This window comes from Ambystoma mexicanum, chromosome 9 (assembly GCF_040938575.1).
Source record: "Ambystoma mexicanum isolate Mex_15411 chromosome 9, UKY_AmexF1_1, whole genome shotgun sequence".
Taxonomy (NCBI): domain Eukaryota; kingdom Metazoa; phylum Chordata; class Amphibia; order Caudata; family Ambystomatidae; genus Ambystoma; species Ambystoma mexicanum.
The window spans coordinates 917,113,094-917,140,288 of NC_090931.1; the positions used below are offsets into that span (position 1 = coordinate 917,113,094).

The following is a 27,195-nucleotide window of genomic DNA, read 5'->3' on the forward strand; positions in this document are numbered from 1 at the left end:
TGGCCTTGCATCCGTCTGTCGTCATTCGGTTTTCATCTGCGGCTTTCGAGAACGTGCTAACTGCACGCGACCACTCCTATACAATGGGCCTCATTACAAGTATGCTGGTCCGGTAACAATGGTGCCGGTAAACTACTGGCACCGTTGTTACCGGACCGTCATACTCCGAGATCTGCGAGCAGATGCCATTCAGCCCACCAGGTCTGACCTTGCAGGCGTAACGGCACCCGCTCTCAGACTTTGACAGATGCACAGGCACCATTCGTGAATGGTGCCTGTGCATCCGTCCTCCCCATCCCCATCGAGTCCAATGGGACTCGAATGGGGAGTAATGTTTTCCGGCACCCGGCAATGGGGGATTACCGGGTCCCTCGGGCTGTAATGCCCCGGTAAGCCCCCATTGCCAGACGTCGGAAAAAAAAAAATGACTCCATCGGCAGCCGTGCCGTTTTTACCGGCGTGGCTACCGCCGGACTCATAATGAGGCCCAATGTACCGTCACTAACTTTCAAATGCGCACCAGGTTTCTCTTCCATTGGCACTAACTGGTCACATAACGGTTCTTTCACAATTTCTTGGTTTGTACGGTCAGGATCTCACTGCCCGCAGACACCCTTCGACTGTTGCTTCCAGTCAGGGAACTAACACCTCTCGGCCACAGTATAGGGACCGCCTGCTTCCATGGCTCACTTCTCTCATGCTGCCCGGCTCCTTGGAGACATAGCTCCCTCACTGCACAGTGACACTCTGCTATACTGTGCCTTCCTCTAGCATCTCAGTGTTCCGTTCTCCTCCAGTTTCTTATAGGCTGTGATGGCCTTCCTGCTCCTCTTTCACCCCACAGACTTCTCGCTCACCCTGCTTTTTGTGGACTCCACCTGATTGTGAGTCTCTAACAAGCTGCAGGTGTGAAGTCCCAGGCTCAATTGCCTGACCACAATCTGTCCAATTAACATAATATGCCTGATCTCCAGCTCTATAGCCTTCAGGCTCCCTCTTCTTTGTCTCAGTATTATAGTGGTTTCTCCTATAGGTAATTGTCATTACTCTTGGGGTTAGTTTCTTCTTCTCAGCACTAGCTGTGACTTCAGGAGGAAAAGTAGGGTATGTGCAGCAGTATCTTACAAAGGCTGAGGGAGTGTAAGGTAAATCACTGTCAGGAAATGGGGGATACCATGCCTCACCCTCTGGCACCCTCTCCCCAAGGAAGGACCCTCCGCCCAGTTGATCCTCCCTTCTAGATTTAACCCCAGAGTCATGATCTAGCTACCTTGTCTCACTTCGATACCTGAGGAGGGGGTCCTATGAGTGCTAAATGTGAGAATGCCCTCTGATGTCTCACATACACTTCCCCTATGAATTGGGTTACCCGCAGAAGGGCTATGTAAGGATCTGGTCTTATCCTGCATCCTAATGGAATCTGGAGTGAGTGTCATGATTGACAATGGAATGTTAATGGTTAGAATGTTTGTGTGACTGGTGTTCTCTTGAGGGAGTTGAGAGATGTAGCCTGAGAGAGAGGATGCCGGTGCTTGTCTATGAGATCTGGACTTTACGATCTGAAGAATAATGACTCTAGAAACTGGACGTTATGCTTGGAAACTGATCAAAGAAGTTACTCATCCACACCTTGATGTTAGAGTCATTTTGCTAAAACACAGAACTCCACAGGCTACTTTGATGGTGAATTGGAATTTCCTCTAGGAAAATGGGTTTCCCTCTCAATTTAGTTAGATTCAGACCTAGGGTGTTTTTGGTTCTCTTAGGTGGGGAAATTCAGCCTTGGAGGTTTTCAATGTTATTTGTGCCACTTGTGAAAACCAATTTTAAAATTAAATTTGGCTACAAGTGAGGATGAGGTGTCAAACTAGATTAGGAAAGATCATATGTGTGTGACTACTGTTGGTACATCCCAGTGACCATTGTTGTTGACAACTGCACGTCTCAAAATTAACTGTTAGAGTGAGGAAAAGACATTCCAAATTGTTGGGGTGGTAGGTAGAAGACTACATTTAATGTCTGCAACTGAGTGCGTCATTGGTTTGTGGCCAGATGATAACTTCCTGTTAGGGTAGTAATACTCATGTCATTAATGTGAGAAAACAGATTACATCTTGTGACTGGAAATCAGTACACTATCTTCTTGAGGCCAGGCAAAATACTCGTTGCTTGTGAAGTTGTAGATAAAAATTCTTTGAATTCTATTTAGGCAAGAGTATGGATTCAATGTTTGTAACTCAAGAGTCTACAACTCAATCCCCGTCTTCTTGTGGTTACATAGAAATGACAATTTGGCTACCCCTATGTCTTGAACATCTTGAAGTACCAAGGTAAGAGAGTGGTATGCAGAGGAAGATCACCCCTCTCTCTGCGGCAGAAGTGGGAAAATCATTTTTGACCAAACATCATCCTGTTATGCCAGTATTATACATTTTACCTAAAGTCCATAAAAGCCTACTGAATCCTCCTAGAAGACCGAACGTACCAGCATCAGATAGTCTTTTGGAACCACTTGCTCAATATATGGATAGTGATTCAACCTTTGGCACAATCTACAAAAACATCTTTGAAGGACACTAGAGATTTCCTTCTAAAGATCAAAGATCTAGAATTTGACGACACAGTGGATATACTGTTTACAATGTATGTGTGTAGGTTATACATCAATATTACGCATGAAGCAGGGCTAGAAGCAATGGAGTGGCTTGTTTTGTTTTTTTGTTTGTTTTATTTATTTCTATAGCGCACCTGACCCTGAGGTATCTGGGCGCATTAGAGCACAGGTATAATTGTTACAGACCGAGGCAAATAGGCAAATTACAGTAACACTTGTAAGTGAAGACATCAAGCCCCATCAGGCAAAAATACAGTTGTTACAGAAATGGGCATACAGTCAAAATACAGTTACACTTGGTGAGTAAAGGTAAATGGCAGGTTGTGTACAGGGTGCCAGTTTACATTAAAAAGCAATAAGGGTATCCGCTAGAGGGACAAGACAACAGTTTATACGTTGGAACGTGTGCCTCAGGAATCCGGAGGTAGAGATACACATGAGGAAGGGCAGCAAATTGAGGTTGCCTACTGCGACGGGGGTCAAAGAGAGAAGTGGGTCGTCTTCATGGCAGGTGGGAGAGTAGTCCACAATTGGGCCGCCATTCCGGGATTGTTATCACAACAATGCACAGCTAACAAAATATGTGTTTTAAGTCTTTTGAAGCTGGTCCGATATTGATGTTTTATTTCTATTGCACTCGTACACAAGTGTTTCAGAGCGCGACAGGGCAAGGGAGGGGAACAGGGGAGAACAAAACAACAATCTTACTAGGCCCAGTGACATTGAGAACGCGCAAGAGGGGGAGGAGAAAACTGCATGGAAGGGGGGAGAAGTGGAAAGTGCGAAGCAAAGGAGAAACAGATAAATAATAAATATATAATGAAGGCAACAAACAGTGGTAGTGCAGCCAGCATTTGGCAAGTGCTAGGTTTAAAGCAGCAGACAGGGGAGGTCTGATAAGTGCAGGAAGAAAAAGGGGGTGCTGTATGGGTACAGATACAGACCCAGTGCAAGGGGTGGCCCAGAGACAGAGCTGCAAGGGGTGGCCCAGAGACAGTGCGGGAGGGTGGCAGGGTGAGCAGGTACCTGGGTCCAGACGTCAAAGGGTAGCCAGGTGCACGGTGCCAAGAGAGAACAGATCAGCAGGGGACAGGGGGAGCGAAGGCAGAAGAAGAGGAAGGTCTTGAGGTGCTTCCGGGAACCGGAGATGGTTCTCCTCAAGTTTTAGAGTGGCAGGGAGGCTGTTCCAGACGGAAGCCCCAGCCGAAGACCGAGATCTACCCCAGCTTATTTCTTTGAAAAACGACTGACCCTGAGGGAGTTAGAGGAGCGACGAGCTCGAGAGGGGAGGTATTTGCGGAGGGATAGCTGAAGGTATTTTGGACCCAGACCCCAGAAAGCCTTATGGACAATGCAGAGGGTTTTGAATTTAATCCTTGCATCCAGTGGGAGCCAAGGAGGGATTTCAGAGCTGGAGAGATACGATCCCAGGGCTTGAGGCCAAGGACAAGTCTCGCAGTCCTGTTCTGGATTAGTTGCAGAGGGTGGAGAGTAGAGACAGGTAGATTTAGAAAGAGGCTGTTACAATAGTCCAACCTAGAGAGAACCAGAGCTTGGGAGACCATGAGCTTCTGGGGGAAGGAGAGGAAAAGCAGAGTACCTCAGAGGAGGTGTAGTAGGAAGTTTGACTTTTTAGAGACATCAGAGATTGGTATTGATGTGATCTGATATGTTATTGTGCTTGTTAATATTTCTTAGATGCTTTTAGGTTACTTGTTGATGTCATCTATTCAATTGTTATATATTTTGTTTATTTGAAAATAAAACTTTAAATCGAAATGTGGGCGGAGAAGGAAAGTGTGGAGTCAAAGATGACCCAGAGGTTCTTAGCCTCGCAGGTGGGGGTAGGAGGAGGGCGAAGGGAGGCCGGCCAGAGTGAGGGGAAAGGAGAGTGAAGGTGTGCTGATGAGGAGGATCTCCGTCTTGCTGGCATTCAGACAAAGATAATTGGCGGCATACCAATCAGGAATGGCAGTTAGGCAATCGGAGATGAGAGAGGGAGAGGAGGGGGCCGAGGGCAGCCTGAAAATGAGTTGTCGTCAGCGTAGCAATGGAAATTTGAGCAGAAAATGTCAATGCAGTGGGCGAGAGTTGCCAGGTATTGGTTGAAAAGCCAGGGCGAGAGGTTAGGACCCTGGGGAACACCACAGGTAGAGAGGAAGATAGATGATGGGAAGGACCCAAGTTGGACCTGGGAGGGTCGATTTAGAGAGGAAAGAGGTCAGCCAGGCCAGAGCTTGATCAGAGATACCCAGGTTATCACAGAGACGGTTGAGCAGGATGTTATGGTTGACCGTGTAGAAGGCAGAAGAGAGATTGAGGAGGATGAGGACAGAGGGAATGTTAGAGTCAATAGATTCTTCAGGTTTGAAGATCGGTATTTTATTCAAATATCTGGAACATCCACAGGGCAGCCATGGCGCCAGGATATGCGGATACGTACATGTCATATCTGGAACAGACACTAGTTTTGAACAAGCCAAAATGCCAAAAACATCTGAGGTGTTTTTATCGGTTCATTGATGACGTGTTTTGTGGTTTGGCGAGGCACTCGAGGAGAATTGTTGGATTTCTTCCAAAATATGAATCATCTAGCACCAAGGAGTACGTTTACGAGTCACAGCAGTACTACTCGAATCCAATTTTTGAATGTGGAAGTGTATGTCAAAATACATAAATTACAGACCACAATTTATAATGAACCAACAGACAAAAACTGTATTTTATTAGCATCTAGCTTCTACCCGAAGACAACAATAGAAAGCATAACCTACAGTCAATTTCTTTGGTACAAGAGAATCATATCAGAAGAGGGTGAATTTGGTGAACAATCATTGAAATTGAAAGATACTTTTATTAAGCGGGCTATTCCAAAGAAACAGTGGAAGCGGCACAAACAAAAGCAACGGTGGTCCCGAGATCACAAACTCTGGAATCCTCACCAAATACCAAGTCAGATTAATTAGTATATGTTACTACTTACTAGGAGCAAAGTTACAGAATAAAAGAAATCATAAAAAAGAATTGGGAAATGTTAAGAATTGACCCTATTCCTTCTCATCTGTTTGAGAATATTCCAACTTATTTTACAAAAAGAGCATGTCTATTAAGGATAATTTGGTCCATGCTATTTTCAAGCCAAACAAGACAAAATTGCCTAAAAAGGAAGTTTGCTGTGCAACAATTGTCAGCACTGTAAAACATAATCAAAGGAAGCAGCATTAGTCACCCCCATCCAGGTAGAACAATACAATTAAGACACATGTACTTGTGACTCTACCAATGTAATTTATGGAATAAGAAGTCCATGTGTATGATTCTACGTGGGACTAAAAACCAGGAAAGTTAAAACAAGAGGGACAGAGCACAAGTCAAATATCCGCACAGGCTCAGTACATTCACCGGTAGCTCAGCATTTTAAGTCATGTAAACGCACAATGGCACAAATGAAATTAATTGTACTCAAATAGGTGAAGTGTTCACAAAGAGGGGGGTACATCAACATTTTACTGAGACAAAAGGAAATTCAATGGATTGATAGGTTGCATTCCTTGGATCCCAAGGGGATGAACACCGAATTTGACTTGAGTTGTTTTATCAGAGTGCGTTTTTTTTAAGTGTTGTGAATTGCAAACCATACCAGTACATTAGTGAAGACTGTTGTATTGAATTGTATGTGTTAATAATGAGTACTTCCTGAAATTGAGTATTTTTTATCTACGAACGATTAATGATTGAATATCTGTTTAATATTGTAGTTGCCTTCACACCATACAACAGAATCTAACTTGACAGTACATACCACTAATAAGATTCTAGGTCTAATTTATTCATTTACATAACCGATATTGAGGACATCGACGAGAATACATTGGATTTTAACCATACATGACAGTTGATCTATATGTGCACTAGCAGACATCACAATATGGTCAACAGCATATTCTTCGAACAGCTAGCAAAATGAGAGAAAAGGTTTTTTTTTTTTTTTTTTTACACTTGGTATAGTTATGAGGAGGGCTTATAGCATTAGCAGTAGTTACCGTCTGCCAGGCAGTCATATCAGGGACAATCAGTACTGTTATGTCGTAATGGCAGTCGCGTGACTGGGAGACAAGTTAAAACATTAAAATCTGGAACTTTTCTTCAATATTGCACAAAAGCCCATGAATAAGAAATGGCTTATGAAGCAGTAACAACGTAGTTGTTGTGTTTAACGTGGTTGAATAAGTATTTGTTACCAAGCCACCACGGTAACAGTAAGCAACGTGTCACCGTAATAGACAGTCATGTGATCGCGAGTGCTTAAAGGCCAAAATTACTAATGTGAGTGAATCTATGGCTGGATCAGCATTCCAGTGCTTTTTCTTTTCTTTTTTCAAACAACAATATCTGCAGTTTGAAGCACATACTTACACTGCAGTGCTAGCCACGTGATCGGGTAGCGATCACATGACCACATTTGGAATAGATTTACATACGTGATGTGGGATGGAAGGCTGTTTCAGCAGTAGTGCCTTTGTTCCCGTATTGCGTTGGAAGGAAGATAACCCACAGGTCAGATTTAGTAGCCCTACATGAGCGCTATTGAATATATTCAATATGAGGTCAGACATTTTTTGAAACATAGGTTCTTTATTCTTTGTAGACAGCAAAGGGGAAACATGAAAGAAGTACATCTTGACACAGAGCCTGATCTCTTGTTTCTACTACCATCCATGAACAAGTAGGCATTTTTTGATTCTGAGTAGAGTGATTTCTTTTAATTTGGTTCTTAATTGTAAATAATTCATTATTGAAACATTGAAAGATAATTCTTATATCTTTCATAGACTTGCCCACAAGGGACAACAGAGTTAATACTACTATGAAGAAGTAGAGACAATCTGCCTATATAGGTTGATACAAATAATTACATTGGTTTCAGTATTGATTTAGTTCCAACACAAATCAGTTTAAGTGATGGACTATTTTTTGCCTTCTTGACAGCTTATCAAATCAAAGGCTTTGCCAGTAAAGTTCACAATAATTGTCCAGATATAAAGTTTGCCAAAGTCTTCAACTGCTTCATATTCCAGTTTATTGTCTGGTATTTAGGTTAGCAGAAACAGCCAACACATGTTTCGACTAAAAAGTCTTGTTCAATGCAAATGGGTTTTTTCTATAGTTTATCAATAAGTAGATTGGAGCGTTCCTTTGAAGTAAGTATTAAATTATATGGATAATGCTAAAGCCAGCCGTCCCCCTCGTTGGAGTCAAAGATTTGGTGTGGTGTCCTGTATAGAGTCACTTCACAGATGCTCATATCACATCAGTAGCAGTTTCACCTGAAGAAGGGGTCTTTAGCCCCGAAACGCGTAGTGAGGTGTTAAGTGTGTCCACAACACTTGAACAAGATTTTGTTTTATGGGTGTGGTGATGACAACACATTGACATAAAACTGTAATGTACTATGTACAATATGCACAATTTAAACTTGTGGAAAGTGTAGAATTATATTTTTGAACCTAACTCTCCTGTGAAGCATAACAAGAGTACTCAAGAACCCTGCTTCCTAAGGGTCATGTAAATAAATGTTTTTTCTTTGATTTGAAATGTGGTTTTTGAATTATGATAATACAACCAGTATTGAATTATATTAAGTATGGTGTCTGAATTTGAATACCAAGGATTAATTAGAATACAACATTAGTACATATTTATTTTACATCTAATGAAGGGGTGAGATATCTCTAGAAGAGTGACCGGGTGTTCTCATCAGTGGTTCTGATGAGTTTAATAAATACAGTTTTAGTTCTCTAGGTAGCAAGAGTTTAACCCAGAGCACCAGAACACAACAACAACTGAATTTTTCACTAATATCAAAGTGCCTTGAAATATCTAGTAGTTCACCCAGACTTGAATACAGAACGACATCCACTTGTCAGCAATCCACCTTCCTGGGAAGTCCAACCTAAAGGCGGATAGGCTTGGCAGGCTGGGAAGGGACAGCTACGAGTGGCAATTGAACTAGGAGGTCCTTAAGGGGAGCTTCACTAGGTGGGGTCATCCGCAGGTGGACCTCTTTTCCACCAGTAACAACAAGAGATGCACCCAGTATGCCTCCTGGCTGGGGCAAGGCAGGGGGTTGATAGGTAATGTGTTGCAGTTCCTGTGGAACATCTTGAATGTGTACGCCTTCCCATCGACTCCCCTGGTTCACAGGGTCATCTGAAGCTTCAGGGAGTCGCGGAGCCTTCGGCTCATTCTGATAGCGCCATGGTGGCCAGCAAGACCCCTTGATTCTCGGAACTTCTCAGTCTGTCGGATCAGCCCCCGATACACCTCCCGGTGGGCCCAGCTCAATTACTCTCTGATACCATGCAACATCATACTGTTGCCATTTAATCCAAACTTTGTATTTTTTAGCGCCGTGATACCTTTGGGTCTGGGCGCTACCAACAACTATATAAACAAAAAAATAAAGAGGACGGCACTTAGGAGTAATTGTAAGTTGCTCACCGTAGTGACTAACGTACTCCTAGTCATAGACCCCTTTCCTCCATACGTCCCACCATCCCCCCCTAATAAAACTGGTGTCATTAGGCAATCTTATTATCGACACGTCAAAGGGGACTGGCGCCGGTGGGCGAAATCAGGGGACCGCATGCTTCCAGGTCCGTGCCCCCGCGCGCATATACATTTAAAGGGGAAGAGGATTTTTCTGGTGGAAAAGGTTCCATTTCCCATCCATAGCGAGGGACGCCCATACAGTATGGAGGAAAGGTGACTATGGACTAGGAGTACGTTATCCACTACTTTTTTCTAAAATGTGAAATGCTATAACTTGAATGATTGTTGATTTTGTTAGAGGGGCAATCTTTATTTGGAAAATATTCACTTCCATCAAAGAACATACAATATAAAGATAATAGCTCAGCAAAAAATACATACATAAAATAGAATCATCAGTTTCAAATTTAAGTATTTAAAACGCATTGTTTCACTTTAAAATAACTGGACTGTGCAAATGAAGGGCACTTTTGATATATATGAATAAACACAATGTGCAGTGAGCAAGTCTGTATCTGATAAAAGAAATCTAAAAAGTGATGGAACATGTCTCACTACATATGCCCTCAATAATGTGAGGAGAAATGTCTTTCTCAACGCCATGAAGGCCGGGCAAAACGACATGAAATGTTGCAAATCGTCTGCGTAAGTAGTTCAGTCAACCTGGGAATAGGAGCAATATCGTTCACAAACAGTACATTTGTTCTGAATCGAAGAATAATTCCCCTTTTCCTCGGATTTGTAAACCACTGGGCGTAGACTACTTTGCTGGAAGCAAAAATTATATTTGTGTGACGCAATTGAACGCTTTTCTTTTGACATTCTTGTAAATTAGACATAAGGCGGAAGAGAGAAAGGAACCCATTCACCAACTGCCTTCTTTCGATGTTACTAAAAAAGGGATTGTGCACTAGCATCTTGGAACGTCTTGTGTTCTCGATGGAATTAATGGAATAATGATCTCAGACCCAAATAACCATACAGAGAATATGGCAAAGTACTACTTTATTATCAGCTCAAATAAAGTAGGGCAATCTAGCGAACAACAAAATGTAGTCCACGCACTCTCTTAAGTTTCTATTATACAAAGACTTTATACCTCAACATGCGTCATCTATGACATCATCCTACGTGGCAAACTATAAAACCTCTTGAAGGGAGGGATTGGCTAAGGGAACATATGTACCTATATATCGTATAAGTAATATCACTGGATACCTCTTATCTAGTAGGCACGCCTTGAACCACCTCTTAATATGTATAATACAGATTATAGCAGAATAACCGCAGCGGTTTGGCCTGTGCAACATTATGTAGCATTTTGATACATAGACCCTCTGATTGGTTGGCATTCTCTCCCAACCTTGGACTGTCAGCTTGTTAGCAGCACGTAACCTGAACGAAACTCGGGTGCCGAGAACAACGTCTGTCTACTACCCACTTAGTGCATCATCTCTCATCAGTCGGGCCCCAAGCCAAGGTTTCTTCTTTGTAGTTGACCTTGCAGCCTGTTCTCTGTTCTGGGACTTTCAAGGGAGTGCAGGTACACCATTATCTTCATCTGGAGCTTAATGAATAGCCCTTGTTTTCGACTTCTGAATCATGTGTGAGGAGATTACGATTTTGTCCATTTCGACCTTTTATTTAGTGCTATTTAATTCAATTAAGCTGGGTGTCATTACTCATCTTGGCCTCTGGAGACTTGGTTGCTCTACCACACATAAGCTTTCTGCATCTTTGACTGACCAGTACATAACACTTATTGATGTTTTCTTCTTTGCTTAATCTAAGAGAAATATGTCTTATATACATGGCTTATCCTCTTGTGACTCCCTTTTTGCCTTGCAATAAATCCTTGATGTGGCATCCTTGCTCCAAGGCCACCAAATTCCTCTTTATTCCTTTCACAAAGCTGTTTTTCCAGCATCTCCTGACTCTGCTGCCCTGGTCTGTCTCTTGGGTATCTTGATGGGTTTCAACCCGAGTCTGGTGCCCATCTTTGTCTTATGGCTGCTTTAATCACATTAAATTTTCTTCTTCAGTATTCTTCTATATGTCTCATCTACCTTGCATTTCTGCGTATGTACATTCACTTAGTCTCTGCTCATTTATTTCTTTGGTGCACATGATTTCTTCATATTTGTTTACATGTTTCTCTTGTTACTTCAGTTATATTTCATTATTGACGAATTTGCATAGTGTTTCAGTGTGTCATTATGTCTTCTCTTTGTGACATCACTTTGCAGCTGTCACTTTCTTTACAACTCTTCAAAGCTTAGTGATTCCAGCAAATCTCCCCCTACCCTTTCATTTTGTGGGTACATTTGATACGGTTGTCTGAGTGTTTATCGCCTCTCATACACTCGATGCGGTATTGGGACAATACCTGGTGTCACACATAGGACGGTGAGGGGGCGGGAGCTACAGGTGACGTGTACATCTGCTCCACTACAAGATCTTCACTATAGAGACGTTCAAGGCCAAGGATGTGCAAACAGGATTTAATATGGTTAACCAAGGGGATAGATTGCCAATATCTGAGGACATAACGTACTTCACCAAATTTCTGGTGAGCAGCAGATGGGAATTTCTCCATAAATGTAGCCACTGGGTTAAGGGTTGCAATGATGTAAAATCCTCATCATAAGTCTTGTTAAATTCCTCATGAAACAAATACCCTGGATATCCCTGGGGAACTCATATCATTTTCCATAAGAATGTATTTGCGTTTACCTCAGCTACCTTTGTAGGATAGTACCCCCAACAGCTGCACTATAGGCCAGCAATGGTACAGATTTGGCCTTGTAAATCCGAACAGTGTGGTCCAATGGTAGACCACCTACATTTTCTACCATATCCCATGATTGAGCCATTGTTTTGCAAGGCCTTCACTGATTCCTGTTCTATATGTGCGGACCATCTCTGATCATGAGAAATTGTTACACCCAGTTAGCAAAAAGAAGTTACCCAATCCAGTTTTCCATCATTAATGACTGTTGAGTTCACCAGGGGTTTGTTATTACCTATATACATCACCTTTGACTTCCCTTTGTATTCTTTAGATCTTTCTGTCCCATATATTCGCTGAATCCATTGACCAGTATTTAAAGGGCATGCTTGGTTCTGACCATCAAAACAACGTCATCTGCATACAGGAGTAAGCATATCTTTTAGCCGGCCATTCTAGGAACATCTGTCGTCCAGTCAGATAATGCATTTAGTAGTGAGTTTATGTAGAGATAAAAAATCAGCGGTGCTATAACGCATCTCTGCCTTACTCTTTAAAAATCCGAAAAGCTTGTGTTTTACCTTTATTTCCCATCCTCACTCCTGCCATTAGATTAGTGTGCATTTTAAGAAACATATCCAAGATCTCCCCTGGCAGTTCAGACGGGACTTCCCAAAGCTTTCTATGGTTGATTCGATCAAATGCGTAGAACGATCCATGAACCCCAGGTATATCGTGCTTTTGTAGCCACATACATACTTATCTAGGACTAGGCTCAAATTCAGTATTTGAATTGATGTGGCTATGCCCTCCCGAAAGCCATACTGGCACTCTTGAGAGGATTTGATTTTCCAGTACCCAACCCATGTTAATTTTTACAATGATGATGATCTGCTTTACTATCAGTTTTTCCTTTTTTAAAGCCATTTACCATGAAATGTCAGCTCTTGTATATTTTAACATTGTTATACACACTGTTTTTAGGCTACTATTGATGATGTGCGATATCTGTATGAATGTATTTATTGTACCAGGTGTAACCTTTATGGCATTCACAGAACAAAAGGTTTTCTGACCCACAAAGAAAATCATGACCCTTGACAGCAAACCAGAACAGAGCAGTTGGAGTGTCTTGTATCCACCGAATTGGTGTTATTACCAATATGTATCAACATAATTGTTAAACATCTTTTGAGATTTTTCTATAGAAACATGAATATGTACTTCTACATTTTTACAATAATCGAGCAAAAAAAATATACAACTTAATACACCCTAAACCATAAACCGTTGTCTTATAATAATGTTTGGGTATATGCAGCACTAAGGCTATGCATGTTTCTGTCCTATAAGGTGGACATTCTTCCGAGACAGATTGCACACATGGTGCTTGCCGAAACCAGCAAAATTACAGGCAAATAAAGTGCACTACGTCAATATATACTAAGTAATTGCATAGTTGGTGATATAACAGAACCAAGTGAAAATGCCACCAGTCCATCAGCATATTTACCTTAATGATGTGGTTCTAGATTGTACCGTCGTGTCAAGTTCTGCGACAGGCATTCCACAACCCAACTAGATATGGGAATTTCTTTATATAGTGCTTTTATCCAAAGTGCTTTACATAGAACATATTTACATACATTATTATCTTATATAAAGTGAAGACCAAACGTTTTTGCTCACTAGAAATGTCCATTAATATGGAAAATACAGTGACGAGGGAGAGAAAGTTGTAAAAGGTGCATCACTTGACACAACCTGGTAGGGCAGTCATGATTGTTTTAAAAGTAAACCGGTAACCCAAAACCATGAAACACAGAAAGACAATCTTTGTGCAATAAACTTCTGGCATGCAAATTAAAAAAATGGACAGGAAAGAAAGGGTGCCATGTACATGTAAGAAGTTTAGAGAAGGTCAGGTGGACCTGGATGACACCCTGTAAGGGATCAGTGTGAAGATGTTAACTTACTGAGCGTGAAGATACTTTATAATTCTCCATCAAGGAATGGTTGAGCACAATGTAGTTTTCCAAAGAGTTAACTGAAGGAACTGGTTGCAGAGAGAGACAAATAACTGTACTACCACACAAATCCACAACTAATAACAAGTCGAAGGAGACCATTTCCCATCTGATTTGAGCAAATGTACACCATCAACTTTGCCCAGTTCCGGAGCTGCACATCGACAACCCAGAGAGCTGCCCTGTACCTGCGCTCTCGCAAATGTTGGTATGGAAATAGATCAAAACGAGGGTTGAAGCCTGGAGTGCTAGAGGAGCGGGATCAACAAAGCCTAGAATGTGTAGTTCAGTATCAATGTCTGGCATCAGTCCCCGAGCCTCCCAGGTACATGCCTGTGTGATGTAGTAGTAGGCTTAGCATAGTAATATAGTTTCCACAATGGAATTTATGAGAGACCTGACCTTCACTCCATGGAGAGATGAGCCCAGCTGACCCACGTGGGAATCGACAGATGGTTGAAGAAGCGCACCATTTGTAGCCTGGCATGCCCTATGGGGCAGGATCATATGTAATGTCTTACCAATCATCTGTGCATATTCAGACCCTATATATGATGTCATCAGTGACGATGTGGCCTCTCAAAAGGCACAGACAATCTTTCTAGAGTCAGAACTGTCTCGAGCAGCAGAATCCTTTGCTGATATTTTGTATTCTGTACAATTAAACCTTGTTATCCTTGCAAGCTATCTCTTGGCTTCTTTCCCTTGAGGGTTGTATTAATTCTGGTGTGTGCACATCAGGGACTTGTCTTCATTGTACGTGTTGTCTTTGATACAGCAGCAGCTCCACCGCCGTCCTTGTTTGAAGACTGTTTCCTCACCACCTGGCCTGCTGCTCTGCAACCAGAGCACAGGAACTGATGCTACTGGCCTCTCCATCAGGAATCGCTCAGTTACTTTCGCACATTCAAGCTTGCCCAATCATCATTGCCTCTATGCTGCAGGTCCCAGGGGAGACATCCTCTCCTGGCCTGTCCTTGGATGGTGTGGTGTTCGGTGCCAGCTAACATCAAATTATGTGTGGTTTCTGTGAATTAAAGCCTGATACTCTTACCTGGCAAGGACCAGAGTTGATTGTCAGCATTCAGAAATGTGCAGAGATACCTAACCACAATATTCTCTGTACATAGATTGACTAAGCGCATAGGTGATTCCGAAGCCAATGCTCATCTTTTCATATTGAGATATATTTTTTTACCATTAGATACTGTAGGTGCCATTGAGATCTGCACAGCATCCTGCCCGTTATCCAGTATCTTGCTCAGCCAATCAAATGCAGTTCTGACTCATGGTTGAGCCTATCAAAGTTCTGAGGTGCAGTCTATCAATCTTGTCATCTATGAGCCTGGCTTACATTTGATTCCCCACCGAACAAGCCCTAATAATGCCCCTTGAGTTTGTGGACACACATTTCATTTTAGCTTGCATCATCACCTTGCTTGCCCAGGAGGAAGGATGTGGCTTATAGATTAATTTGGAAGATATTACATACCAGTAATCGAATTTTTGCAGAAGCCGGTGCCACTACTTCAGTACTGTATCCAAAAAGGTCACCTTTTAACCATAATTGTCAGTAATGAGTCTCTACAAAGGCTAGGTTAACAGTTGTAAAGTACTTGTTTTTCTTTTACAGAAATAACTGTAACATCAGTGGCTCTCATTCAAATAAATACCTTGGTCCAGCCATTGATGAAATGCAAGTAACCGTGTTGCAGAAGTAATGCTATACAACAGAAGAGCAGTTACTGAGCCTCAGATAGTCATGCTCTAGAGGATAGGGCAGCAAGATTAGTTTTCATTGAGGCCAAGGTACACATTGTTTATTTCTCGTGGAAGAGCATTTGAGTCAGTGAAAGGTACCTTGTTTGGAGGAAGGGGGGGGGGGGGTAAGTAAGGGAAGAGAATGGGTTAGACAACTGCCAGGATTTCTTGGAGCAGCTGGTGAAATCTGAACTATGATTCAACCTTCCTTGACATGATTATGGATGCAGTTTTGCGCTTTGGGACTTTATCAACATTGGGATCTTGGTGAGCATTCTAGCAGGCTTCTTCCAGAGATAGAAAAGTTATACCCCTCTCCAGGGCTTAATTTGAATGAAAATAAATGCCTGTGACACTACTGGGCGGACAACTCCCCACCCACTATGTACAACAACCACTGCTGCTCCATACAGCGTCAACCTATTTGGGGGGTCAAAGCTGCAACTCCCACTGGTTCTTTGGGGGTTATGGATGCACTATGGCAGTTGTGTGATTTACAAATACCAATCAACATACATATTAGTGGCATCTCGAAATAAGATAAATGTTTGTGTTTTAAACTTCATTAACGTTTTGCTCAGATTCTATCGCAGGAAAGTGGAACATGTTGACCATCTATCTATAGAATAAAGATCACACATGCTTTCCTCCTATGACAAATTGATCGACAAATGCAGGCAATATGGCAGAACTGATGAACTTGTCTGTCAAACACTGCAGCAAGATGATCTTGTATAGGTTGGCACTCCTCTTCGACATTGGCCTTTTCACTGACCTTGCCCTATGTTTTGCTGGTGACTGTACTGCTTTTGTGACCCGCAGTGGCAGGGCTTTCTGTGGCAGGGCTGCTGTTTATTACAGGAGATAATTTGCACTAATGTCATGCAAACTGAGTTGAGCAGCATGTGGGCATAGCCAGCATGAGTGCCCAGCATGGTCACCTTCCCAATCATTGTTATTCATGAAAATTGATTATTAGCCCTCCCAACCTGGGTCATCGGGTCTATGAATAACAAAACCATTCCAGGATGGAGAGACCCTGACCAGTGCACACTTGTGTTGCTTGTTGTCCTACTATGACTGACTCACAGTAAAAATAATAAAGCTGCCAAACCCCACATCATCAAACGGGGCTCCGAAATAAGTGCTGGGGCTGAGCCCTGGCAAACACCCCCACAAATGAAGCACTCACCTTCTCCATGTATTGGTGTTGATGCTTATTACGTATATTTAACTTTAGTTTAAAAGTCAATGTAACAATTATTTTGTGCTTACTTTGCAGACGCAGTGTTTGACGGCTTCAAAGTTTGTGGCCCATTTGATCAATCAAAATGTGGTAAGATAACTTTTTTTGGATTAAGCATGCGCCTTATCCTATCATTCTTTGGTGGTGTTCAGCGATCTCTTGGTTTTTCTTTTATGTGGTTCTCTTCACGGTTTCCCTAGGATAAAGTCATATAATGGCTATTTCATGTCAATAAGTTGTAGCCCGCTGTGCAGAAACCGATCACCCACTTCATCCATCAGATCGCTATTTATAATTACCTACTATATCTTGTAGTATATATGGGCCTCATTAGGAGTATGGCGAGAAGTGTGCAGTTCTTTACTGGAATTACTTCCAAACTGGTTTACTGTTACCACCACTTGGTCTAGTGGAATATCCGCCAGATTGCAAGTGGTAGTAATGCAGGGTTCTTCTCCATTTTTGGAATACATAGAACTCCATTGTGATTGTTGGAGATTTGCTGTGAGTAGTAATTCTGCTATGGTAAATCTGCCAATGTTGGGAGTTGAAGTGTGAAGGAGTCATCTCCAGCTAGATGCTGAGGTAAGTCCTTCACCTTCACCTCCAAACCCGAGTTGACTGTGCAGTAAATCTGGCAGTAATTCCGTTACTAGCGTAAAGAACTGATGGTGGTAACAGTAAAGACAGACACAAGTGATTACAGTTCAAGGGTGTTTATTAAACTGTATATACGGGTTGGAAAAATGCCTAATTTAAACCTAAATCTAAGATGGGAGCAAGCTACGACCATCAAATAATAAGGCAGTCCTAGTGGCGTCTTGTCAAATAAAAGGATGTATACTAAGAAAAACATATTGCTAATCCTTACAACTAAATAGAAACGAGTGTGGGATAATATTCTCAAGAAAGAAAGAAAGAAGTGTTCACAAATGATAAGTAAGGATGTGGTAGCCGGGGTCTCCCTTCCCCACGTTTTGAGTACGGGACAAGGTGGGACAAGTTTAACAGCCTTGACAAAGGATATATATATTAGTGTACAAAGAAAACATAACATAACCATGATAGGGAATAAACGATAAGGGGGTGAGTGAGGGCTCGGGGGAGGCAACAGGCATGAGTACATGGCAGAGTGAGTGCTCGTAGCGACGGGCAAGTGAAAGTCCATAGATACTGCTGAGATGCCAGTGGGGGGCAGTTAGCCTAGAGGTGTGATAACGGAAGACCATCCTGTCAGCCCATTACTTCGGGGCTTCCAGAAGTGCCCAGTAGAGCCAGGTACTTAAGACAAAGGATGTTTGTTCCGAAACGCGTTTGCTATTTGGTAGTGCCAACTATTTACATCAATTTCTATTGCACACTCGGTGTTTAAACTGCTTGATGTTTGAAAGATATTTGTTTTAAAATACATCAGGACTGTTTGCTCATCTTTCTTTTTGTTTAAATTAATGCCCTTGCTGTGTGCACTGGCGTAACAGGGGCCCCCGCGGTGCGGGGGGGGGGGGCACCAGCACATGTCCCAGGGGGGGGCCCCCCACTGGAGAAAAAAGAGAATTTTATTTTTTCAATTTTTTTTTTCCAAATTACTTTTTTCTTTTTGAATTCAGTCTTCATTCATAAAGAAATTATTTCTGTAACAGAAATAATTTCTTTATGAAGGCAGAGTGACTACAAAAAGAAAATGTATTTTGAAGTGTGAGGGCTCCACCGTCCCCATGGCATGGAAGACGCTAGGCTCGAGGCCCCCATGTCATGGGGTGGGTGGAGCCCTATGACTTCAAAAAGAAATTGTTTATTTTTGAAGTCACTCTGCCTTCACAAAGAAATTATTTCCGTTATGGTTGGGTCCTTAACGGAAATCATTTCTTTATGAAGTCAGACGGCCTCATTACGGGTTTGCCGGTAACCGTGCTACCGGCAGGATGCCGCTGGACCCGTAATGATTTACTGGTGCCCAACTTCCCAGTAACACCAGGGGATTACAACCCCGGCGGTCCGGGAAGTCAGGTGCCGGCAAATGGTAACTCCCAATTCCCATCGAGTCCTATTGGACTCGATGGGAATGGGGACCACGGAAGCACCGGCACCGTTAACAATGGTGCCGGTGCTTCCATGAAAACTCTGCAGGTGGGTGCCATTCTGCCCGGCAGGTCTGACCTGCCGGGTGGGACGGCAACCGCCCGAGAGATGTAATATGCCTGTCCGGAAACAACTGTGCTGGTAAGTTTACCGGCACCGTTGTTTCCAGACGGGCATATTTCTAATGAGGCCCAATTTCATTTTGAAGTATTAGGGCTCCCATTAACCCCATGATGTGTGCGTGTGTGAGTGTATGGTGAACGGGTGCACACTTAAATGTATGGGTGGGTGCCTGGGTGTGTGTGCCTGTATGGTGAAAGGGTGCACACTTAAATGTACGGATGGCTGCCTCGTTGTGAATGTATGGTGAACGGGTGCACACTTAAATGTATGGATGGCTGGGTGTGCGTGTGTGTATATGGTGATTGCTGTGTGTGTTTGCGTTCAGGGGAGCAACAAAACCTACATTTCGGGGTGGCTAACCCTTCAAATGTTAGGAGAGGCGCTAACTTCATAGGCGGTGGGGGAGGGGCAAACTTATTTGTTTGGGGGCATCTCATTTCTTTACTCATTTTAATGAGACTATTGTAGTGTATCTTCAATGTTACAAGCAGTTAACTCTCTCCTTTAAGGGTGAAATCACCCACTTATGGACTGCTGTGAGAATGAGTGGTCTCCTGTTCCCTCTCTACCCTTCCAATCACTCCCCTGGCATGCAAGTATTAAACCCACATCACGATTTCAATTGCATAAAACATTTGGCATTTGAAAGCATGTACTAACTGTGAAATTCTTTATGTTAGTATTAGCTGGGCTCTTGTTAACAGGGAAACCCAGGTGTTATTTAATATCTGTGCCCTGTTCTGTCTGGCAACTGCTTTAAAGGTCAGCCAGGTCGAATCAACAAACATAGCCCAAAGTTTCAGGGGGAGTTCTGAATCCCAGTCAACTCAATGGTGTTGCACCAATACTTGTGTTTAACGTTTTGATTGTTCATTACTCCTAACCCTATTCTTCCTCTCCCAGTGGTGTGTATGAGAAAGTACTTGTGTATAAGGCACTCTGCCTCATACACAAGTACTTGGATGAGGTAAAGGTACATGGAGGTAATGCCTGACTTAGCTACCTGTACTCTTCATTACTCCTAGTCCCACTCTTCCGCATCCCAGTACTTACCTATGAGGCAAAGAGCCTCATACGTAAGCTCTGGGACAAGGAAGAGTGACATGGAGGTAATTCTGGGCCAAGGAGCTGATTTTGGAGGTTGGGGTAGGGGTGGTAGCGAGAGCGAATTGTGTGCAGGATTGTGCAACAAATCATAATGCTGTCCATGTCCAGGTTAAGCAGGCATGATATGTGGTATTAGTGGCTAGAGAGGCATGTTGGTGCAGCCAGTCTAGTCATTCCTCAGTTTGTTATGACTTTTTTTTAACTGGGCATTTCTGATAAAGCAGTCCTGCTAAGTGAATTACCTGGCTAGACTGCCATTTGGGTGCTGCCAGTCTAGCCATTTCTTATTGCGGCATTGTATGTTTTTCTGGGCATCTGTGATCAAATGATATGATATAAGTAATTTATAACGCAATGGTACGCAAGTGTTTCTAGGCGCGACAAGAAAAGGGAGGGAAGATAGAGGGAGGACAAGACAAACGATCTTACTAAGCCTTGTGTCATTCAGATCATGCAAGTGCGAGAACGAGAAGTGCAAGGGGAAAGGGAGGAGGGAAGTGCAAGGGAGAGGGGAGGGAAAACAGGGCAGCAATGCTCAGAGTAAGTGCAGCCAGGGCAGTGTGGCTCTGGGTATTGCAAGGCGCACAAGGGACTGTAGGGTTACAGTTACAGCCCCCAAGTGCTTGGTAGGCCCAGAGGCAGTGCAAGGGTGACTGATCAAGAAAGAGTCTAGACTCTGTGAGACTCTGAGGGTAGCCAAGCAACCAGTTGGTACAGCGGTCAGGTAGGCCAGCAGGGGAGGGAGAGAGAGAAAGCAGAGGAGAAGAGGAAAGTTTTGAGCTGCTTCCGGAACTTCATGTGGTCCAGCTGTTTGAGAGGGGCAGGGAGGCTATTCCAGAGGGAGGCACCTGCAGAGGAGAGAGATCTACCCCCACTCTCTGCCTGGAGAAGTGTCTAACCCTTAGAGAGTTGTAGGTAGCTTAGCGAAAGGCTTGCGAAGGAAGATATTTTGGAAGAAAGCGTTGGATGTAGTGCGGACCCCAGGCCCAGAAAGCCTCGTGGACAATGCAAAGGGTGTTGAACTTGATCCTTGCAGCAACTGGGAGCCAGTGGAGAGATTTCGGGGCTAGAGAGATACGATCACTGGGCTTGAGGCCAAGGATAAGTCTTGCAGTCCTGTTCTGGATTAGTTGCAGAGGGTGGAAAGTAGAGGAAGGCAGATTGAGAAAGAGGCTGTTGCACTAGGCCAGCCTAGAAGGAACCAGGGCTCTGGAGACCATGAGCTTCTGAGGGAAAATGAGATAGGGAAGAGTTCTTTTGAGGATCAGCAGCTGGTATTGGGACTTTTCGGCGACGTCTGAGATGTGAGGAGAGAAAGAGAAAGAGAGAGTGGATTCAAAGATGACACCAAGGTTGTTTGCCTCACAGGAAGGTCCCAAGGCGGGCAGCCAGAGAGACAGGGAAATCAGGGGAAGGAGTCCAAATGAGAAGGATCGCCATCTTAGTGACATTAAGGCAGAGATCGTTGGAGGCACACCAATCCTGCATCGTGGATAGACGGTCAGGAACGAGCAAGAGAGTAGAGCAGTGTGAGGGGAGCCTGAAGGAAAGCAGAGTGTAAGCCGCATAGAACTGAAAGTTAGAGGAGAAGGTAGAGTTCAGGTGGGCCAAAGGGGCCAAGTAGAGGTTGAAAAACCATGGTGAGAGGATGGAGCGGAGAGAAAGGGACCAAGTTGGTCCTGGGAGGGGCTGTCCAAGAGGAAGGAGGTCAGCCACTCAAGGGCCTGATCCGTGATGTCCAGGTTCTCATGGAGTCGATTGATAAGGATTGTTCAGCAGGATGGCGTGGTTGACCGTGTCGAAAGCAGAGGAAATATCAAGGAGGATAAGGACAGAAGGAATGCTGGAATCAAGGTTAGGGAGCAGATCTTTACAGGTGTTCAGGAGAGCAGTTTTCGTGCCTCTGGCAGCTCTGAAGCCAGACTGAAGGTCATGGAGACAACCAACAGATTCTGTGTGGAGAGTAAGCTGGGAGATGGCCAGCTTTTCCAACAGTTTGGCCAGGAAAGGGGTGATGGAGATTGGGCGCTAGTTTGCCGGGCAGGCAGGATCAGCAGATGGCTTCTTGAGGAGTGGGTGCATAAGGGAGTGGTTAAGGGGAGAGGGGAACGTTCCAGTGGCAAAAGAGTTATTACAGAAATCAGCCAAGGCTAGAACGAGGGTGTCAATATGGTCCTTGATGGTTTTGGAGGAGCAGGGAAGCACCTGTTTGGATGACACTTTCATAGATCAGACTTGTCTATAAACCTCTCTCAGGTGTTGTCAGAGAGAAAGAGGAGAAAGGAGGAAGAGAGGTAGAGATGGCCAAAGGGGGGGCTGAGAGAGGAAGAGGTAGCGGAAGAGGAGATGAAGGACAGGAGTTTTAGCAGAGTTGTGAGATGACAGAGGGCCTGGGAGGGAACAGGAGAGGTAAAGACCGCAACAGGATTGATCAGTTCCTTGAAGATTTTTGGCCGTGTTGTTAGAGGCCACAGGCTTGAATGTGTGTTCTCTTCTTGATGAGTGTTAATGCTTCCACTGACATTTTGACGCAACCAGTCTAGGTATGTCTAAATGTGGCCTGGCATGCTTTACTGTAACAATATTAAGTGTCTACACTGGTTTACATTGTGTAGCCAGTTGGACATGTTTTCATTGTGGCATGGCATTTTTAATAGCAAAGTATTAATGTTCCTGTGCACTGTTGGTGACTTGCATCTATTGGATTGGTGTTACCCTACAAAACAATATCAAACACTCTGGCTTTTTAGGCAATTTTTCTCAGAAAGTGTGCTGTATATCGCAATAAAACACATATTTATATCTTTCTCCTAGTGCAGTGTGTGGCATATCCCTTCAGCAGCACGTTTGTGCGTATTTCGCAAGCGTGATAATCTATGCCGGCCCAGAGTTTGGCGCGACCAGTGATTTGTTGCTGAGTTGGGGGGGCCCCCTCAGCATGGCTCGCAGGGGGGCCCCCACATTTTGTGTTACGTCACTGGGTGTGTGAGATCTGATAACACACTGATTAAGTAGTTAAACATCTAACAAATGTTTTTCTTTATTGTAGTAAAGTTTCTGCTATATTTACCACTTTGAATCATGTGAGTTACTTATGGAATGAGTGACTTTTCATTTCACTTTTTAGTGCGAGACGTTACATATTTATATCCCAGGGATTAGTCCCATAGGAGTGCACTCAGGTTTACCAGTTGGCAACAACAAGCTTATTTTTCTTTTTTCTAGAGTCCCGTTTGGTCGGGGGACTTCGCCTGTCTGCACCTGAAAAATTGTTTATTCACATAAATGTTTGGAGTTTCTTTACCACTTCCTCCAGCTACAGTAAAAGGTGTGCACGTCTCTATCTCAGTGACACAAACATGCACTCTCACTCTGCAGTACCCTTGCACTTATAATCAATACCTCACCTTTCTTTGGTAAACTCCACCGCTCCGTCTGTCCTTCCTTCCTCCTGAGGGTCTTTTGGTCCACCTCTACTCCACTGCTGACCTCCATGGGTAATCCGCACTTCCTCTTTACTATTTCTCCCTTGTATCATCCTCTCCTTCCTGGGATTGGCTGTGTCACTCTAACAAATCTAATGATAATTTTATTTCACCAGCATGAGTAAGTGCATGGGAAAGTATGAATAGGGGCCTAAGCCTGGCCCCCTTATCAGCTCTGGATTGCTGCTGATCCGCCATTGGTTGCCCGGGTAGGGCCAGTATTGGCAAATACAAAAGGTAACCCTTGCTCTACCACTGCTGTGGCGATAGTTCCCTTGACCATGTATACATCATTTATCCCGTTACCCAGTCTGCCCGCTCTTTGCGTCTGCCCTACCGGAGCCCCCTACTTCCTCATGACGCTCGCAATGACCCTCCCGGGCTTCTTACAGTTGCCTGTACGTGCATCTACATCTCAGTCTAGCCCTACTGGCCTAAGGCAGGAGCATCGATCATTCCAATCTGGCGCCCTGAGCTGCATGTTATACCGGCATTGACACACACTACGCCGCATTGGACGACCTTCCTTGGCAAACCCCTGAGTTCATGGGCCAAGCCCCGACAGCACCATCGTCCAATGAAATCGACTGTCCACTCTCCCGCTATGCCCACCACCACCCTCTCGATCCACCTACAAAACCTTATTCTGCGCTTAAGAACGTGCCAAAGGTCCTTGGTTCACCCACCCCCCCCCTCAAGTGCAGGAGTCTCTACCGCTCTGCAAGCATATGCTCTCTCACCACGGTGGCTCAAAAACTCCCCCGGAGCCACGGAATAGCTGAGATCACTGAGCTAGACACCTGATGGCACTTGCCATTTACCAAACTATTGTCACACCCAGCATAAAAGCTGTCTCGCTCTTCCCTGAAATCAACAAGTCTTGTTTAAAGGGTGCCTCATGCCAAAGGAAATGTATGTCTAATGTCGCAACTGGTAAACAAGGCCCTGCCTTAAATGATGATATTGACCTGTGTAAGACAAATGTACTCCCATGTCATGCCAACTCTGCTCCAAACATGCCATGTAAGATCTGCAGTCTCCCACAAAATACCACTGCCACAGCACACCACGTTCTAGGCATTACCAATGCCACCCTTGGCCTTACCGTATCTGTTTACTGCCCAGCAACCATTGGGCAATGTTTCAACTTTCTCCCAAAGCCGACTAAAAAGGCGGCTAGCACTGCAAATGACCAGGAAAGCCTGGGCAAATATGATGGGCATTCTTTAAAATCTGTGATTTATACTGCCTACATGATTGACCATGCTCAATATTATTATTTATTTCTTTTTGTATTTGTTTTATTTGATGTTTTCAACTTTTTCAATAGAACATTTCCATATTTCGCATAAAACATTTCATGAATTATAATATTAGACATACTCTCTAACAAGAATTTCTAAGAGTTAATAGATAGTAAGTTTCTACAGTCAATCTCACATATCTGATTGAGCGTATATGACATTAGAAGTGATCTTCGATTACTGATTTTGAAATAACATATTTATAGGTAAAATGTTCTAAACAAAGATGATTTTCATTATAATGATTAGGGAATAGTACAATATAAATAATACAATTTAGACAGATATAAATTAACATGGAACAAATTCACATAAAATCTAGAGGGGCACTGTTTCTCTTTTGACATCAATAAACATTTTAAAGATTTGTTTTAAGATGCTATCTAAAAGCAAAATGTGGTTTGAGATATATCTCATTTAAAAGCATGGTTTAAAAGTGGGTTAAAACAGACTTTAAAAGAAATAATGTATAGTGTTACTTAGAGATTGTAGCCTTCTGACAGATGTTAGCTATAAAGATTATGTGGGCAGCAATGTTTATGAAAATGTAATCCGATTGCTGGATACTTGAAAGATCAAAAGTTAAAAGAAAATTGATTGTTGCGATATTCAGGGAAACTTTTGTTGCATTATATATTAGACTCCACATTCGATCAATTGTCAGGGGTTTAAACTCATGAAAGTGCTTCAAATATGCTTGTTTTCTTAAATCAGATAGGGCATTACTTTCTACGATGAGATGTAGAAGGATTTCCAGGAATTCTGGCATCTTCCAAAACCTGCACACTGAGTCTGATATGAGAGTGGATCTATAAGATGCAAGTTTAGATTTGGTTGGCCAGAAGTTCAGCCTTAAGCGAAGAATTGACATTGCATACTTAGTATCTGGAGCATACCAATGCTCAAGGTAGGTTGGTAATTCATGATTTCAAAAGAAAAAGGTCTTGACGAAAGATGGCATATGTATTACATAATTCCCAAGTCGATCTCCAGTCCCACAGCCATAGCTTTTGTTTGACGTTGTCTGGTGATTCAATTAGCAGATCGATTAAGATGTCTGAGTCATGCAAAAGAAGAAGGCATGCTGCTTTCCATGATTGTGGAGGACCTTTGCCAACGGAGTCAAGAGAAGTCTTTAGAACGGGAATTAGTGTTTGGGCAGTAAGAGGGGTAATAAGGCATTTTCTGTAGGCAGCTATGCATTGCCAAGATACAAAAGCTGCTAGGGATGTGAGGCCAAGTTCATATCTGATTGCAGTAATTGTTATGCTAAGAGGTAAAGATAAAATGTGTTTCCAGTAGAAGCCTTCTAGTAGATCCCAATTTGGTGTATTGCCAGGTAACTTTGTTTGCGCTCCATAGGTGATGACAGGGATTACCTTTTCTCTATAGTAAATTATCGCTGGTTTATAGGTACATTTACCCTATTTAAGCTGAATGGCTTTTCCTTGGGATGTTAAAGGCTCCATTCTTAGTTTAAGTTCGGCTTTGTATGGGAGGTCAGATATGTGATTGTTTACATTCATCCCAAAATACTTATAATGTGTAAATTGTGTTAGCATGATTTGCGATAGAGACCATTTAAACTTATAACCAGATTTCGGAAGACTGCGATGGAAAAAAGGTATTTGATTTGGCAGTATTAATAGTAAGATGGTTATCCAGGGCAGACCTATCAGCATTCTGTCTAAAATAACTAAATCATCAGCATATAATAACCACCCTACTTCTCGAGGTTTGAGTTTTGGTGCAAATGAACAAACTAACTTGAATGCCTTGTGAATATCGTTAATATAAAAGTTAAATAGTACAGAAGCATAAATGCATCCTTGCTTTAGACCTACAGAGGGAGCAATAGCTTTGGATAGAAGGCCAACAGTGGTAAGTTTGACTTTAAATTACCAGATAAAATAAATGAGAAGGACAGTTTGCATTAAAACGTGTACTTCATAGGATTTTGAGCGACACAGAGTCAAACGCCTGTTTAAAATCAATTAGAGCTAAAAACACTGGTTGTTTTTTGGCTATGGCCTTTTTTTCATGGCTGCTTAAATGGATAAATTTAATGACGTCCCAACACCCTTGATAAATCCAGATTGGTGTAAATCTAAAAACTTGTTGTCGTCTAGCCATATCGTGAGATCACGAAGTATAAGTCGCCCGAAGCTC

The 27,195-nt window shown here is 43.0% G+C and overlaps 1 protein-coding gene across 2 annotated transcripts in view; it reads left to right on the forward strand.

Moving 5' to 3' along the window:
• CWC22 (CWC22 spliceosome associated protein homolog) overlaps window positions 1-27,195 on the forward strand; it is a 743,793-nt gene that overhangs the window by 395,965 nt on the left and 320,633 nt on the right. For both annotated transcript variants that reach the window (XM_069616085.1, XM_069616086.1), the window contains one exon: window positions 16,965-17,018. In XM_069616085.1, the coding sequence (XP_069472186.1) occupies window positions 16,965-17,018 (54 nt within the window). The remainder of the gene's footprint in view (window positions 1-16,964; window positions 17,019-27,195) is intronic.